Here is a 13,964-nt window from a genome sequence, read left to right as displayed (position 1 = left end):
CTGTGGACTGTGACAGCTTGCTTCCAACATAACCTGCCTCTTCAGCCATTCCCTCAACCTCCTTCTCTTTAAATCCCTTCCTTAAGCTTGCAGTGCACGTTTGTCTTCTGATCTGCATCAAAAATGTTCTGCTGTGAAACAGGGCTTGGCATTCCCTGTGCTCCCCAGTCCCACCATGGCCCACCAGATCCAGGCCTCCCGAGCTCATGGATGAAAGATGGTGGGCAGGGACAGGCCCGTGCAGCAAACAGACACGTCCAGTTGGTGGGAGGCTGCTGTCCAGCTCTTTGATGTGCTATGGAAAAAAGGGGATTTTTGAGGAGTTGCCACCTCTCTGCAGTGAGGATGAGTCAGCACTGTGGAGATTATCATCAGTAACCTCCCAGTGCACAAGGCTCCCCTTTGGTTTCACCAGCTGAACCACTTCCCAGACTGGTCCCGTTACAGACAGGAAGGCTGGCTGGGATTTGTTTCGTGGGATGTCTGCAGTTCCTGGCAAGAGGAAGGACTTACAAGCTGGCTCATAGCTTTGAAGGCCCAGCAGGGTTTTGGGATCCACCTTTAATAGATCATAATATTTTGTCAGGAAACACTTTGGTCATTTACACAAGAAATTATGAACAGATGAACTGTCCTCTCCCTTCTACCTCCTGTGACAGGTGAACCCACCTGCATGTGAACCCCTTCCTGGGCAGATGGGGAGGGTTTGCAGGGCTCTGGCAAAGCAGGAACCTTTCACAGCCATCACTGAAGGAACAGCTGCAGTTTCTCTCCTCTGTCTGCTCTGTGTGTATGAGCCACAGAGGCTCTGCAGGCCCAGCTGTGATGTGAAGAAAAGGCACCAGCAGCTCCCAGTGCTTTCCACACAGGGTCAGGGATTCTCCAACCCTCTCCTGTGTGCTTTGGTCAGAGTTGCTTGGCTCCTGGCAGGGTGGGATAGGAATGTGGACCTTTGGCTTCCAAACTTCACACGGGCACTCTTTGCCTGCCCACTGCTCCCTGTGCCTTCTCCAGAGGCTCCAAGTGCTTCCCACCTCACAGTGAACTACCTCACAGCTTATCTGTGCAATTTTCTTCAAAGAAAATTCATGTCTGGTTTGTGTGGCTCCTAATCCCCCACAGGGCCATTTTCCTCGGGGGCAGAGGTGGAGTCAAGATTCTCCTGTTCCTCAGATGTTTTGCACATTTTATTTTGCTGTCGGATTCCCCCCCCCTGTTTTTCCAAAGCCTGCTCTGAAGCTGGAGCCAGCAAGGGGAGGTGTATCTGTGCCTCAGTTGATTCCCTCTCTCTTCATCTCTTCATGACCCCACTTGCAACTGAGCATACTTTCCATTGCCTCTGGAGCTCGCAAAGGGAGCCTTGGAAATGTGACAGCCCAAGGGCCCCGACAAAGAACAGATGCTTTCTGTAAGTCCCACAAGCTGCACAGGGTCTGAAGGGCTGCAGCTGGTGCCTTTTGCGGCTGGACTCTTCCTGGGGCTGCCTCTCGCTTTTGGGCTTTATGAAATTTCATTATTTGTTGCTCTGGGACTAAAACAAAAATAAAGTTGGGGGGGAAACGACATTTTCAAAGAAAACTTCTGCTTTGCAACCTCACATCTGCTTCAGCAGCACAAAAAAAAAGTGGGGCCTGGCAGGACAAGGCAAAGGCTCAGAAAGACGTGACTGTGGCTGGCACAGAACTGTTACTAAATCTGAGTGCAAAGGGTGGTTTTTTTGCTTCCTCTTTTAACATAATCTTATTTTTTCAGTTTGGATTTGTGAGATGTGGAGTGTTGCAGCATTTCTGGACTGTGAGGATGGTTGTCAAATGCTAACACAGGGAGTACTTAAAGGATGAGAGTTGGAGGTAGCTGAAAAGTGTCCGTGTGATTTGTTGCACTCTTTTCTGAGAATTCTTGGACAATTTAGACTGTCTGGGTAAAGAGAGCCACATCTCTATTCCACTGGGAGGAAGATCCATCTCTAGTTGACAGCTTTGGTTTTGCTGGTGCTCACATCCCCAACACATGATCAGGGACTCAGTCATGTTGCAAATAAAATAATTTTGCTCTTTTGGAGTCCTCTGGTGTAAAACCTTGGCCCGTCCAGGACAGGAATGATCCCTGTCCTTTGTCAGGAGGGGAAAGCAGTGGCTGCTGAGAGGCCTGGTGACCATTCAGCAGCTTTGGCTGCAAGGACAACGCTGATCCAGTTCTGCTAAAAACCTCCTGCAGTGAGCTGGGGGCTGCAGCTGCTGCTCTGGTGCTGGGCAGGCACCTTGTGTGTCTCCAGGGTCCTGCAGGAGCTGGTGGAACCGCTCCAGAGTCCAGGAGAGGCTGCAGGAGTTGTAAGCCAGGTAACACTGCCCTGTGCCAACCTGCTCTGCAGTGCCAGAGGCAACTGCCCTCCGTTCCTCCCTTCCAGCCTGCAGCGTGTTGCCTCTGCAGCAGGTACCTGAAAGAATCATGAAATTTGGAAAAAGACAGGGAAAAGATTTCCCTGACTGGGGTGTGGTGTATTTATGTTCTGTTCTCATGGTTCATGGGGAGGGAGGTCGTCAGCTTTGTTGCTCTTTTTCCGCTGTCAAACTGTTGAATAATGATTCCATTGCTGCTAAACTGGTTACAGGATCTGTCCCTGAGGATGGCTGTAATAAAATAAATAATAGGAAACGATCCACATATAAGTAGATATGTGGTGTTTTGTTCTAAAAATTGCCTTACTCTGCTGCAAAGGACACCCATCCTACAAAGCTATATATAGAGAATTCCAGGGAAAAGGGCCGCTTGTCTTTTTCTGGAGCACAGGTTGGATTTTATTTAGGGTCTGAGCTCTGCCCACTTGACGTGAGCTGTGATGGGGTGACAGATCCTCTCCTTGCTGGAGCTCTGTTTGATCAGGGGAAGAAGGGAGGGTTTACGTCCATCGCCTGGAGACAGAGGTGAAAACACTGGAAACGTAAACACTCCATGTTGGGGATTTTCCAGCCGTGCCTAAGCAGTGACAAATAAAACATTCCTGCTTTGTGCTCCCGCTGGACATGCTCTCCCTGTATGGTAGAGGACTGAGAGCTGCAGCCAGTGCTCCTGCTTGAGGCACGAGGAAATGAAAGAGAAATAAAAAAATGGAACTATTCAGTACAAGAAATAAAACTATTCAGGACTTAAGGTGTACTCCTATCCCAGGGTGGTAAAATCCTGGGTTTTGCCTGGACACAGACAAGTTTTTAGTGCAGCCCTTGCCCTGCCAAGTGTTCTGTGCAACACACGTGTTGTTGGGGAGCTGCTGAAACTTTGCTTCCCGGGACACGGAGAAAACAAGTGTTGTGTGGCCCTGGCTGCAGGATCTGATATACAACACCCAGGATAGAAGTTAATTGTGTCATTTTGAATGAGAAGTGAACTTTAGCAGCAGGCCAGGAGGGAACCCTCTTTGGTGCACTGCTAGAATTTGCTCAGGGCACGCACGGGATGGTTGGAAAAAACCCAGCCTGGGCATGTCAGGATTCAAATAACTTGCACCCTCTCGTGGTTTATTCCTGTCACAGGGTGAGCACACGGGATGGTTTCTGTGTGGAACAGGCTGGGGATCCCCTCAGCTGCTGTTGATTTAAGAAAAGACTGTGCACTAGGATTTGTTTTGTATTTTATGTTTTTTTTTTTCAATGTGAGAGTTATGCTACATTTGCTGTAAAAGGATTTCTGTCTTCAGTGTTTTTCAGACTCATTCTTTCACCTTGAAAGGCAACTTCAATGTGCAGGTAACCTGTCCCTTGGCAAGGTTTGGGTTGACACCAGTGGGGATGGATATGAAGATGCTGCAGCTGGAGCCCCCCTTGAAGATCAGCTTTCAAACCATTCCTCTTTTAGCAGCACTTCCACCTTTAATAAAGATGATAAAGACAAGATCAAGGGCTCTGTTTCCCAGGTAGGTGTGTTGTTGTTGTTGGGAACTGGCTGCAGTGCACCCTGAGAAGGAAGAGCTGGTGTTTTTGTAGCAAGAGGCTGGAGGGAGGACATGCACATTTCGTTGGGGTGGCACATTTGCAGATGGTTTGTGTCACTGCTCCTTAACTCCTAATTATTCACCTGTCTGGTGAGGCAAAGGAGCTTCAGGTGCTGCTCCAGAACAGCCTTTTCCATCACAGGCTGTTAAGTGTCAGTATTTTGCATCTCAGGGGTGTTACAAAATCATCCCCACAACAGCCTCGTGAAGAGAAGTGTATTTATTTTCCCCAGGACAGGGGAGAGATCCTGAATTCTATTTGTTGATGTTTCCCCCCAGTTTTAGGGAGTAAAAGCCTCTGGAATTTCTTCAGGACTCCAGTATTTTGGACAATCCACTGCTGGTGGCTTTGATTTCCCCAGTGATGGTCTCCAAGACAGGGCAGCAGGATCTCTGGAGAACATGACTGTGCTCTGGTAGGTAATAAATGTTATTTTTTGGTGTGCTGGGGAAATATAGACAAATATAGAATCTATGTTCCAAGCAGTGTGTCATTATTCTATTTTTAATTCAGCATCAGAGGGACATAAAAAAATCTTTCCCAGTGCTAGAAATTATATAAAATATAAACCCTTTAGTTCAAGCTGCAAAGGCTTTTGCCTTTGTATGTCTAAAGCTTCGAGCAAGTACAAGATAGTGAACATAAAGGGATTAACACAGATCCAGGTCTGCCTGCAATTCAGCACTGACAATTTAGGTCATTTAGACAAAAAAACATTTATTTACATACTGTCCCTCCTTTTCAATCACACACCTGGTCAGGCATCTGAGTGACCTGTGCAGTTCACAAAGGCTGAGACAGGGCAGATGCATTTGATTTTTCTTCTTGCATTTTGTATTTGAAAAAAACCAAAATTCTAGATAAAGAGAGAACTGGAACTGCTGGATAATGTGTTTCTCTAATGGAAACATAAACACGGTGTTTAATTCTGAAGCTCTGCCCTCACTGGTGTATTTTGGCTGTCTGTGCCTCCAGGCCCTTGGGATTTTGTGTGTTCTGAACGTTCCCAGCAGAAACTGGGATTGCTGTAAATAGGCCAGCCTGGTCCAGGTGACAAACCATGGAAACACTGAGCAATTCTTGTTCTTGCTGCCAGGCTTCCTTAAAACATTTTAATGTCTGACTTCCAAAATTTATATTTGATTCTGTTCCTTATCAGTAATTCACTGACTAGCTTGAGACCAGCTGTCCAGTCTCACCAGCAGGAGATTCAACCCTGAGAGAATCCTGATTTTCCAAAATAACAGCCTTGTTACAGCAAAACTATGTTTTGGTACAATCTCAGCTTTACTTCAGTGTCTCAACGAGGTAAAAACTGGGAATTCTGACCAGGCTGGAATGTGTTGTCTCTGCAGGGAGAAAACACACACAAGGAGGCTGATTTTCACAACGTGTAGCTGAATTACTGACCACATTACCCAGGGAAAGGCATGGGAGGCAAATGTATAAAATGATCCAAACAAACATTTGAGGAGCTCGTGGTCCACTGGTGGCCCAAAGAAAACATCCGAGCCAGAAGGTCCCTAAATGTGCCAGGAGATGGAAACTGGAACAGAGATGACGTGTCAGGACTTGTGCATTTTAATGCCTGGATATTTTCTTAACTTTTTGATCTTCCTTTCTTGCAGCCATGTGAGTTCCACTGTTTTTCCAGGGTTTTTCTGAGGATTAAACACGAGAAAAATGATAACATGGAGTTTCCTGTTCCTGTGCTGGACAGACACCACCCATCAGAAAATGCATTTTCAGGTAATAAAACACAAGCAAAGAGCTTTTTCTCTTTCCAGGATGCAGTTTTTAATACTAAAAATAATTTAAAAAGTGGTTTTTTTAGCCTTTGCATGTCATCTTCTGCCCTCTGCTGCCTTCCTACTTAGCAGTACTGTATTCTAGGTAGATTTAGGCCCAGGTTTTCCCCAGATAGTCCTGTCTTGTTGGGAGAATCTCATCTCTAAGGTTCAACCTCAAATCTGCTAAAAATTGCTCTATTTTTGACCACATTTCTCCTGTGCCCCTGTACAACATGAGATCAGGTGTTACCTGTGAAGAAGGTACAAGATTTGTGTGTTTTGTGCAGTACTTTTCAGATATTGAGCTCTCCACTGGAACTTGGATTAAGACTTATTATTTGAATTGTGTATTTGATAGTAACAACCCAACAAATTTTATAATGAAGTAATTAAAAAAATAATTAAAATTTAAAGTAAATTTTTTAGTTTGTTTGTTCCAAAACAATATTTGGGACATTGCAAACTTGTCATAAACTTCAAGGCTCAGTTTGACATCCTGTCTCCTCTGTTGCAGTGTAGTACAGGGTTCCTGCAAGCTAATCCAGCTCTTTTTCAGTCTGAAATCCCAATCATAGCTTCTGAGAAAACTCCATAAAGCTCTGTAAAGAGGCAGCTTTTTGCTGCTTTAGTAGCAAATAGGAGTCTTTCCCACAATTCAATATTTAATTAGGTGTCCATAAAGCTTAGGACACAGAAGTGAGAGCAACATTTAGCCCTGAGCAGTAATGAACACTAATGACCATTGTCAGTGCTCTCAGGCATTATGATGTTGAGGGTACATTTATTTCCTAACAATAATTCATTAGATTCTTGAGTGTTGGCCAGTGTTGCTTAGTGCTTACACACATATCTAATTATTAATTATCACTGAACTTCTCCAGAAACGTCAGCCACAGACAGTAGATATTTACTGGTGAATAAAACTATTGCTAAAGGAAAATATAGTGTGTCTCTAATCTGGCACAGCATATTTATTCTAGAAAAAAAATATCATCTCTGGAAAAGAAATTAATATCCTTGCCCTGTGGCAATTCTGGGGTAAACAACTGGCATTTCTTTGACAAGACCTTGTCCCCAGTGAAGACTTCTCATGCTGTTGGTAATAAACCTTATCCTGGGAGCTGAACTACAAAACATCATCAATTTAGGACTGACTTATCACTAGAGGGTCTTTCAGTTCCAACTTCTCCTCAGTTGAGGTCATGGGAACTTTGGGTTTCAGAGGATGTGTGTGTATATGTAAAGATATTCTGAATCTGCTCCCTTAGAAAAATTAGGACTGTTTGGTGCGACCTGATCTGTGTTTGCTTTCAGTTCCCTGGCATGGACTGCAGCAACAGGACCATCTGTGCTGCTCCTTTGACTTTGACAAGGCAGATTCAGTGAGTCATGGTGGTTTTGTTATCCAGATTTTGCATTTAGAGTTCGTATAAAATGTCATCTTTGTGCAAAAGACGTTTTCTTCGAATTCTCAGCGTTGTCCTCTTGTTGACATGACTTTCCTTTCAATTCATCCTTTCCATGATACCACATTCACACAGTGCTCTCTGTGCCTCTTTGGGCATGGCTGGGTGTTCCAGGGAATCTCAGAGCACAGACCAAGCTTTGAACAACTATAATCATCCTAAAAATCCCAATTCTGGCATTTAATTACGAACATATGATTTTGGTTCAGGCTGATGCACAGCACTACAGCAAAGAGCTGCTCAGTTCCCCTGGCCTTACACAAACCAGAAGGCATCACTTCATTGTAAAAATATACCCTGGAGATTGACTGAAGAGCTAATCAAGTGGAACAGAGCTTAAAGTCAGCCTTGTTGTAAAACAGGAGGGATAAAATGTTACATAAAGCATGGAAGTGTCTGCCTTTGATATTAAGAAGCATTTTCCTACACACCCTGAATATTGAATAATTAATTGGGCTATTGCATTGTCCTGCCTGTGAAAGCAGTTGGAAGGAGTAATTCCCAGAACCAGGATGCTTCAGGCCTCTCATTAAATAAAGACCCTTTTTTCTGTCTGATTCTAGATAGGAGTCATTGCTGGGCCACACTGAAGAGTGACCATGAAGGTTTCACTCACAGAGGTGACTCGTATGCGACAACTCCGGTCCTGAACCACCCCAAAAACTTATTTTGGGAAGGTGGGGTTGTAGCACAGCCCCACAGCTCACAGCAAACTGCTGAAAGGAAACCCAGCACAGACACCCAGGCAATTTATTACCCAAACAAACCTTGCAATGAGCTCCAGGGGAGGGAGGGAGCATTTCAGTTGTTAGGACTAGAGCCTAAATACTGGATTTATCTGATTTAAGGCTCTCAAGCTTTTATTGGGCTATTTGTGCCTAATTCATTTTATGGGAGCAGACCCAGGCTGAGTTGAATTTCCCAGTGTTTTTATCCAGCATTAAGAGCATTCCTGATCCTTTGGCAGCCATCCTCTCCTGCTGGTCACTGTGGCCAACCAACACCACTATCTGCTGCAGTCTGTGACTGCAGAACTGGGCAGCCTGTGCTCAAGGAGACAACTGTGAGTAGAAATCATTAATTTCCATTTTCCCTGCCTCTAAGTGATACTCTGAGTAGCTGCTCTTCATCCTTTCTCTCTACAGCCAGGCCAGAGCTGCTCTTCCTTCTAATTCAGCTCATGGCTGGGGGGGGCATTTCCTCAAGGCAAGAGATAATTTTTATATTCCTGCACTAAATGTCTGATTTTTCCAGAAGGGAATGATGGGCAGAAAATACACCAGTCACCATGTTTTATCAGTACCCTGGTGAGTTACAGAGTATTTACAGGGTAATTGATATTTTGCCTGTCTTTTCCCTCAAAATAGGCAAAATTTTCAGAGATTTGGCAATTAAACGAAAGCATGATCCAAAATAGGTCTGCAATCACCATGAGTATCACTGAGTGGTGGTGTCTTCACCAGAAAATCCACTGTGAACTGGAAACACCAGAATTCCTACCTGGAGACCATTTGACTTATCAGTCACTGGTTACATGAAACCAGGCTTGTTCTTTTCAGCCTTCTAAAGCCTTTGGATCCATGTGGAAAATCTTCCCTTAGGATAATTTTAACTTTGCTCATACTTCCTTGTTTCAGTAAAAGATGGAGCACCCTCGAAGGGCCTAATTCAGGTGTAGCACAAATTAAAAAAAAACAACTTGTGTTTTCTGAAGTGGTAAACTGGGCTCTGGCATCCTCCTTCCTTAGCAGGGAGAACAGAGCATTAAAATATATAATCCTGCTCTGTTCCAAGTAAAGCTTTCACTCCCAATGACTGGGATGAAAATATTTGTTCAGGGAATTTATCTTGATTAGGGGGAAGTTACCATTCTGATTCCTTTCTTGGAATTTATGGGGAACTGACTCCAATTAAAATTTATGGGCACTGGCTAGTACACATGATTTTTTTCTGTATTTATTTTAAACAGAGAGCATCTTTAAAAAGAAAATGAGGGCTCATCTCTGGCAGCTGCACTGCCTTGGAAGCACAGTTTAAGGCAAAGGTTTCTATGTTAATTTAATGTCCAGTTCTGTGAGGGGTAGAATCTTTAAATTTTGAATAATGAAAATCACTACACATTCACAAATGATCAAATTGGTTTGCAGGGAAACATTCCAAGGCAATGGCAGCTTTCAAAATCTGTAGTAACAACAGGCTGCTCCAACACCACTGCCCCATGTCACCCCTGGGCTGGCACCTCTCCTTTCTTAGTTCCTGCCACTGTCCCATCCTTCCTGCACAGCCCAAATCAGCAGTTCTCAAACCACAGAAACAAAGGACCAAGGCAGGCAAAGAATAACATGGTTTATCCTTTTTTTTTTTAAAGCATAAATGCAAATAGCACCATTGTGACTGAAGAACATCCTTATATCAGATAAGCATTCACTGCAGTCCTTACCAAGTAGATTTAAAGAATATTCAAATATATTGCATTACTTTAGTCAATTAGAGATGAAAACAAGATTGAGAGGATGCCTGGTAGGATTCCAGTATTTCCATCTTAATAATTTCAAGCACTGCAGGTTGTTGAGTCACTTTCTGTGGTACTGGACAGCACAAGGAGAGTCTGGAAGGCAGAACAGTAAAACCATCACAGGTGGGGGTACCCAGGGTCTCCAACTGCTGAGCTCGTACAAAGAAGACTTCAAGAAAGGGTCAAAGATGCTTTTAATTGGTAAAGTGCACATATACACATTTACATGGACAGGCTGCACACAGAGCATTCCAGTTATAATTAATTTGATGATGCTGCCTCTTAATTTCTTAATGCATCTGTGTCACTGGTTGACAATCTAATTCACTTTTCACTTGGTTGGTTGTTCTCTTTAGACCAGTTTCTTTAATGAATGTGAATGCTGGCAAAGGACTTCTGAAAACAAAGAACTTGGATTTAATGCAAGGATAGCTTCCAATTTAGGGCACCTGGTGCACCCTGCAGTCAGGACTAAAGAACAACTGTTACCTTGTGCATTTTCTCCTGTGATAAATGGAGAAATTGCTTCAAGTGCTACTACCAAGTTACAGATTTGGGTTCCTATCAGCATACAAGGTCACAAAATTATAACCATCAAAACCACATCAAGAACACACATACTTTGTCTTATTTTTTTTCAAAATCAGATACATCTTCCTTGGTCCTTAAGAGAGGGAAACCCCCCCATATTAACATATTATTCCAGATTAGCGGGTTTAAAACACTTTACAGAAACTTTTACATATTAACATTTTGTACCATCATTCCAGGTAGAAATTTCACCAAACTGAACAAAAGTTCTGTTTTAAAACTAAATAAAAGGGTGGGTTTTCCCCTTCTGTCTCCAGCGAAGCAACAATGTTCACCCTTGTCCTCGCTGTCCAGAAAGAAAATGTAAGAAAGCCAATATAGTAAGAAAAAAAACTTTAAAAATCTAAGACTAAAAAGGTAAAAAAAATTATGTAAAATTCAAAGCATTTATTGAGCCTTTATTTATTTATTCAAATCTTTCTCAAAGATCTTTCTCTCACTTGACAAAAGTTGACAGAAGTCAACAGGAAGGGTTGTCTCCCCTCCACCACCCCTCAAAAACAGTAGATATGGAAACATCTTAGAGCAGAAGACTTTTTGAGGGGATTTTTTTAGACTCTTTTTTTTTATAGTGTATTATTCACACTGGGAATCATAACACTTCATTGTGCCAACATGTAAAAAGATCATGTATCCAAAAAAAAGCAGAGGAGAAATGCACTATCAGTGACCTAGTTCTTGGTCACTGGAAGAGGCTGCTGTTGAGTAAAACATCGTGGGCAGACTCAAAGGTCAGCACCTCCTTGTGGAACTTGGTGAGCTGCATCTTTATTTTCTTCAGGGCAGGAGTTGTTGCCTTTCTCTTGTATCTCATGTCATTCAAAAGTTTATCTGCCAGGTAGTGCAGCCAGAGGACGTTGCTGTGAGGGTGATAGTCTGTCCAGCAGTTGGAATTCTCCGCTTTCATCTGCCTGTAGATGTCAAACTGATAGTCCCCTGTGCCTTGGAACAGCTCCTCATCCGTGGAGAGGTCACAGAACACGGTCAGCCCGTCCTTCTCCAGCCGGGACAGGGTGTAGTCGATGATGTTGATGTGAATCCCTGCTGTGGGGATCGTGTGTGTTGTCCCATTCAGCACATAATGAAGTTCCTTTGCGTCTGTTTTTTTTACCAGCACGTTCCCCCAGTGCAGGTCCCTGTGCTCGAAGTGCAGCTCCTGCTCTGCCACGGCCAGGGAGGCAGTGACCTGGTGCAAAATGCTTTTTGCTGATTGCACTGAGGAGAAACTGCACCTCTCGTGCTCCAAGTCACTGCCTCCAAATTCAAACTCCAGAACCATGAAGAGCTGCTCGTCCCCAAAAAGGTCTGGCCGGTCGTTTTCTGATCCCGTTTTTTTGTGGTATTTGTCCCAGGCTTCCAGGAGATACTTGGGATAGGCCCCTTGGACACAGTGCACAGAGTACAGGCTGATGAACCCAACAGTCCTATTCACAGATTCCTCAGACAGAAGACTGAGTTCTTTTGAAATTATTACCTCAGGCAGAATCTCCCCAAAGCTCTTTTGAGCTTCACCATTTACTTTCTCAGTCCCTTCAATGGGAATTATTTTTAGGGCCACGGGTCCTCTCTCACTGTTGATCTGGAACACCTCTCCAAACACCCCTTCTCCAATTTTCTTGCAATCTTTCATCTTATCTAAAGGAATGCATTCCTCAAAAGCAATGGGCCCTTCCTGGTGGCATTCCCCAAACACCTTCTCTGCGTCTGTAAGCATCAGCTCCAGGACAGAGGAATCCCTGGGAGCCAGCAGGATCATGGAGGAGGCGGACCAGGAGCAGCCCTGAGCCCTCCCAGCCGACAGGCTGGCTTGGTACCCTGACAGCTGGGATCTCCCTGCCGGGGTGCAGAGGATGCTGCTGCAGAAACTGTCCTCAGTGGTCACTCTCTTCTTCTTATGGAAGGACAGGGACGCTCGAACTCTGGCCCAGGAATACGAGCTATTGAGGAGTGAACAGTCATTATCTCTTACATCTACAGACATCTCCCTCTGCGCTCGTTTTTGCTTTGCCTGTGGTCTGAGGAAGGAGTTGATAGGCTGTTGCTGCCTCTTGTTTTTGCGCCTTTTTGGGCGGAGCCTCGGGTGCCTCCCCCAGCGGCTGGCGCTGAAGCCACTGATACAGGCTTTCCTGCAGGTGCTGCCCTCTCCAGAGCCTTGGAGAGGCTTAGTCCTTTTATATTTACTCTCCAAGGTTCCTGGGCGGCCCACAGGAGATTCTGGCTGCTGGCAGGTGGGTTGAACATCAGCCTTCTTGTTGAGCTTCATGCTCAGCATCCTCCTTGGTACCTCCTGACGGTCCAAGACCACCACTGGCACAAGCTGGTACCGCTCGGCTGGGCCTGTGTGACAACTCGAGCTCCCTTTTGCTGAGTCTCTGGTGAGATGCTCACGCGGCCCATCAGAAGCGGCACCGTCGCAGGGCGCAGCGAGCCGTGCCTCACCCTGAGCGGGCGGCGAAGCGCTTGGGGCTTTCTGTGGGATCGGGGCAGCTTGTGCCCAGCAGGGTTCCCCCCGCACCGACGACCTCAGCACACGGCGGGGCTCCTGCAGACCCGGGTCGGGCTCAGCGCTCTTGTGTAAGATCCACTCCTCCTCCTCCTCCTCCTCCACGGCGCTGTCCGCGCCCCGCAGCGCCGGGCGCTGCCCCGAGCGATGCCCCGAGGGTGGCGGGTGGTGCTCCAGCCCCGATCCGCTCTCTATGGTGGTGCTGAGCAGGAGCGGGGCGAGCCGGACCTGCGGGGCGCGGCCGCGGGGGCGGCGGGGCGGGGGGCTGTCCCCGAGCCCCGAGCACGACCCGGAGCCGCCGTCGGTGGCGGAGCTGAACAAGACGAGGCTGCCGGCGGCGGGCGGGGCCGGGCGGCGGGGCCGGGCCGGGGGCGGCCATTGCGGGGTGCTGCACAGCAGCGGGGCAGCGGCGGGGCACGGCGGGCCCTGCCGGCGGCGCCGGGCACGGCGCGGCGGGGACGGGGAGGGCGAGGAGAGGGACGGGGAAGACGAGGAGAGGGACGGGGGGTGCGAGGAGAGGGACGGCTCCGGCTCCCGGTTCTCCTTCCCCCGCGTCTCCCGCCTGCGGTCCCGCAGCCGCCGGGCCCAGGCCCGGCGCTTACCCCCGGCCCGCGGCCGGCAGTCGCTGGGCGGCAGGAAATCCGGGTCGTCCTCCGAGCGTGCGGACAAGGCGCTGGAACCGGCCGAGGTGGAGCTGAAGAGGCGCTTGCGGTCCTGCGGCGGCGAGATCCAGCGGTCGGGCGGCTGCAGCGGGCGCAGGTACCCGGCGCGGCGGGAGTAGGTGCGGAGGAGGCGCGGCCGCGGCAGCATCGCGGGGAGGGAGGGAAGGAGGGAGGGATGGAAGGAAGGAAGGAGGGAGAGGAGGATCCCCGGGCCGGGGGGAGCGCGCCCGCCGCCCGTTCAAACCGCTATCGCGAGAGCGCGCGAGAGCGCGGCGGGGGCCGCCGCACCGGGGCGGGGCCAGGGGAGGACACGCCCCCTTGACCACGCCCCCCATCCCGGTCTTGGTACTGGTCCTGGTCCTGGTCCTGCTCTCCCGGAGTGTCCCGGCGGTGCTGGCACCGGGCGCTGCTGTTAGACAGACTCGGTCTGCTGCCTTTCAGAGCCCCC

At 47.4% G+C, this 13,964-nt stretch overlaps 1 protein-coding gene and 1 long non-coding RNA gene across 4 annotated transcripts; one reads left to right on the top strand and one right to left on the bottom strand.

Annotated features, from left to right (window-relative positions):
• Positions 1–3,259: 3,259 nt before the first annotated feature.
• LOC113971342 lies at positions 3,260–9,705 on the top strand. 3 transcript variants are annotated; one of them, XR_003535523.1, is made up of 5 exons: positions 3,260–3,910; positions 4,274–4,404; positions 5,618–5,738; positions 7,094–7,161; positions 8,213–9,705. It is a non-coding gene; the product is annotated as an uncharacterized LOC113971342 (long non-coding RNA). The 3 variants fall into 3 exon arrangements; XR_003535524.1 differs by having other exon boundaries at positions 8,184–9,705; XR_003535525.1 differs by lacking the exon at positions 8,213–9,705 and adding an exon at positions 7,809–8,204.
• A 1,020-nt stretch (positions 9,706–10,725) lies between these two features.
• Positions 10,726–13,758, bottom strand: HASPIN (histone H3 associated protein kinase). Its single transcript, XM_027691146.1, has one exon. The coding sequence runs from the start codon at positions 13,662–13,664 to the stop codon at positions 11,034–11,036; it is 2,631 nt and encodes an 876-aa protein (XP_027546947.1). The 5' UTR covers positions 13,665–13,758; the 3' UTR covers positions 10,726–11,033.
• Between the last annotated feature and the right edge of the window lie 206 nt (positions 13,759–13,964).

This window comes from Neopelma chrysocephalum, unplaced genomic scaffold, assembly GCF_003984885.1.
Source record: "Neopelma chrysocephalum unplaced genomic scaffold, ASM398488v2 Primary Assembly neopelma1_82, whole genome shotgun sequence".
Lineage (NCBI taxonomy): Eukaryota > Metazoa > Chordata > Aves > Passeriformes > Pipridae > Neopelma > Neopelma chrysocephalum.
This window is presented reverse-complemented; position numbering and strand designations above follow the sequence as displayed.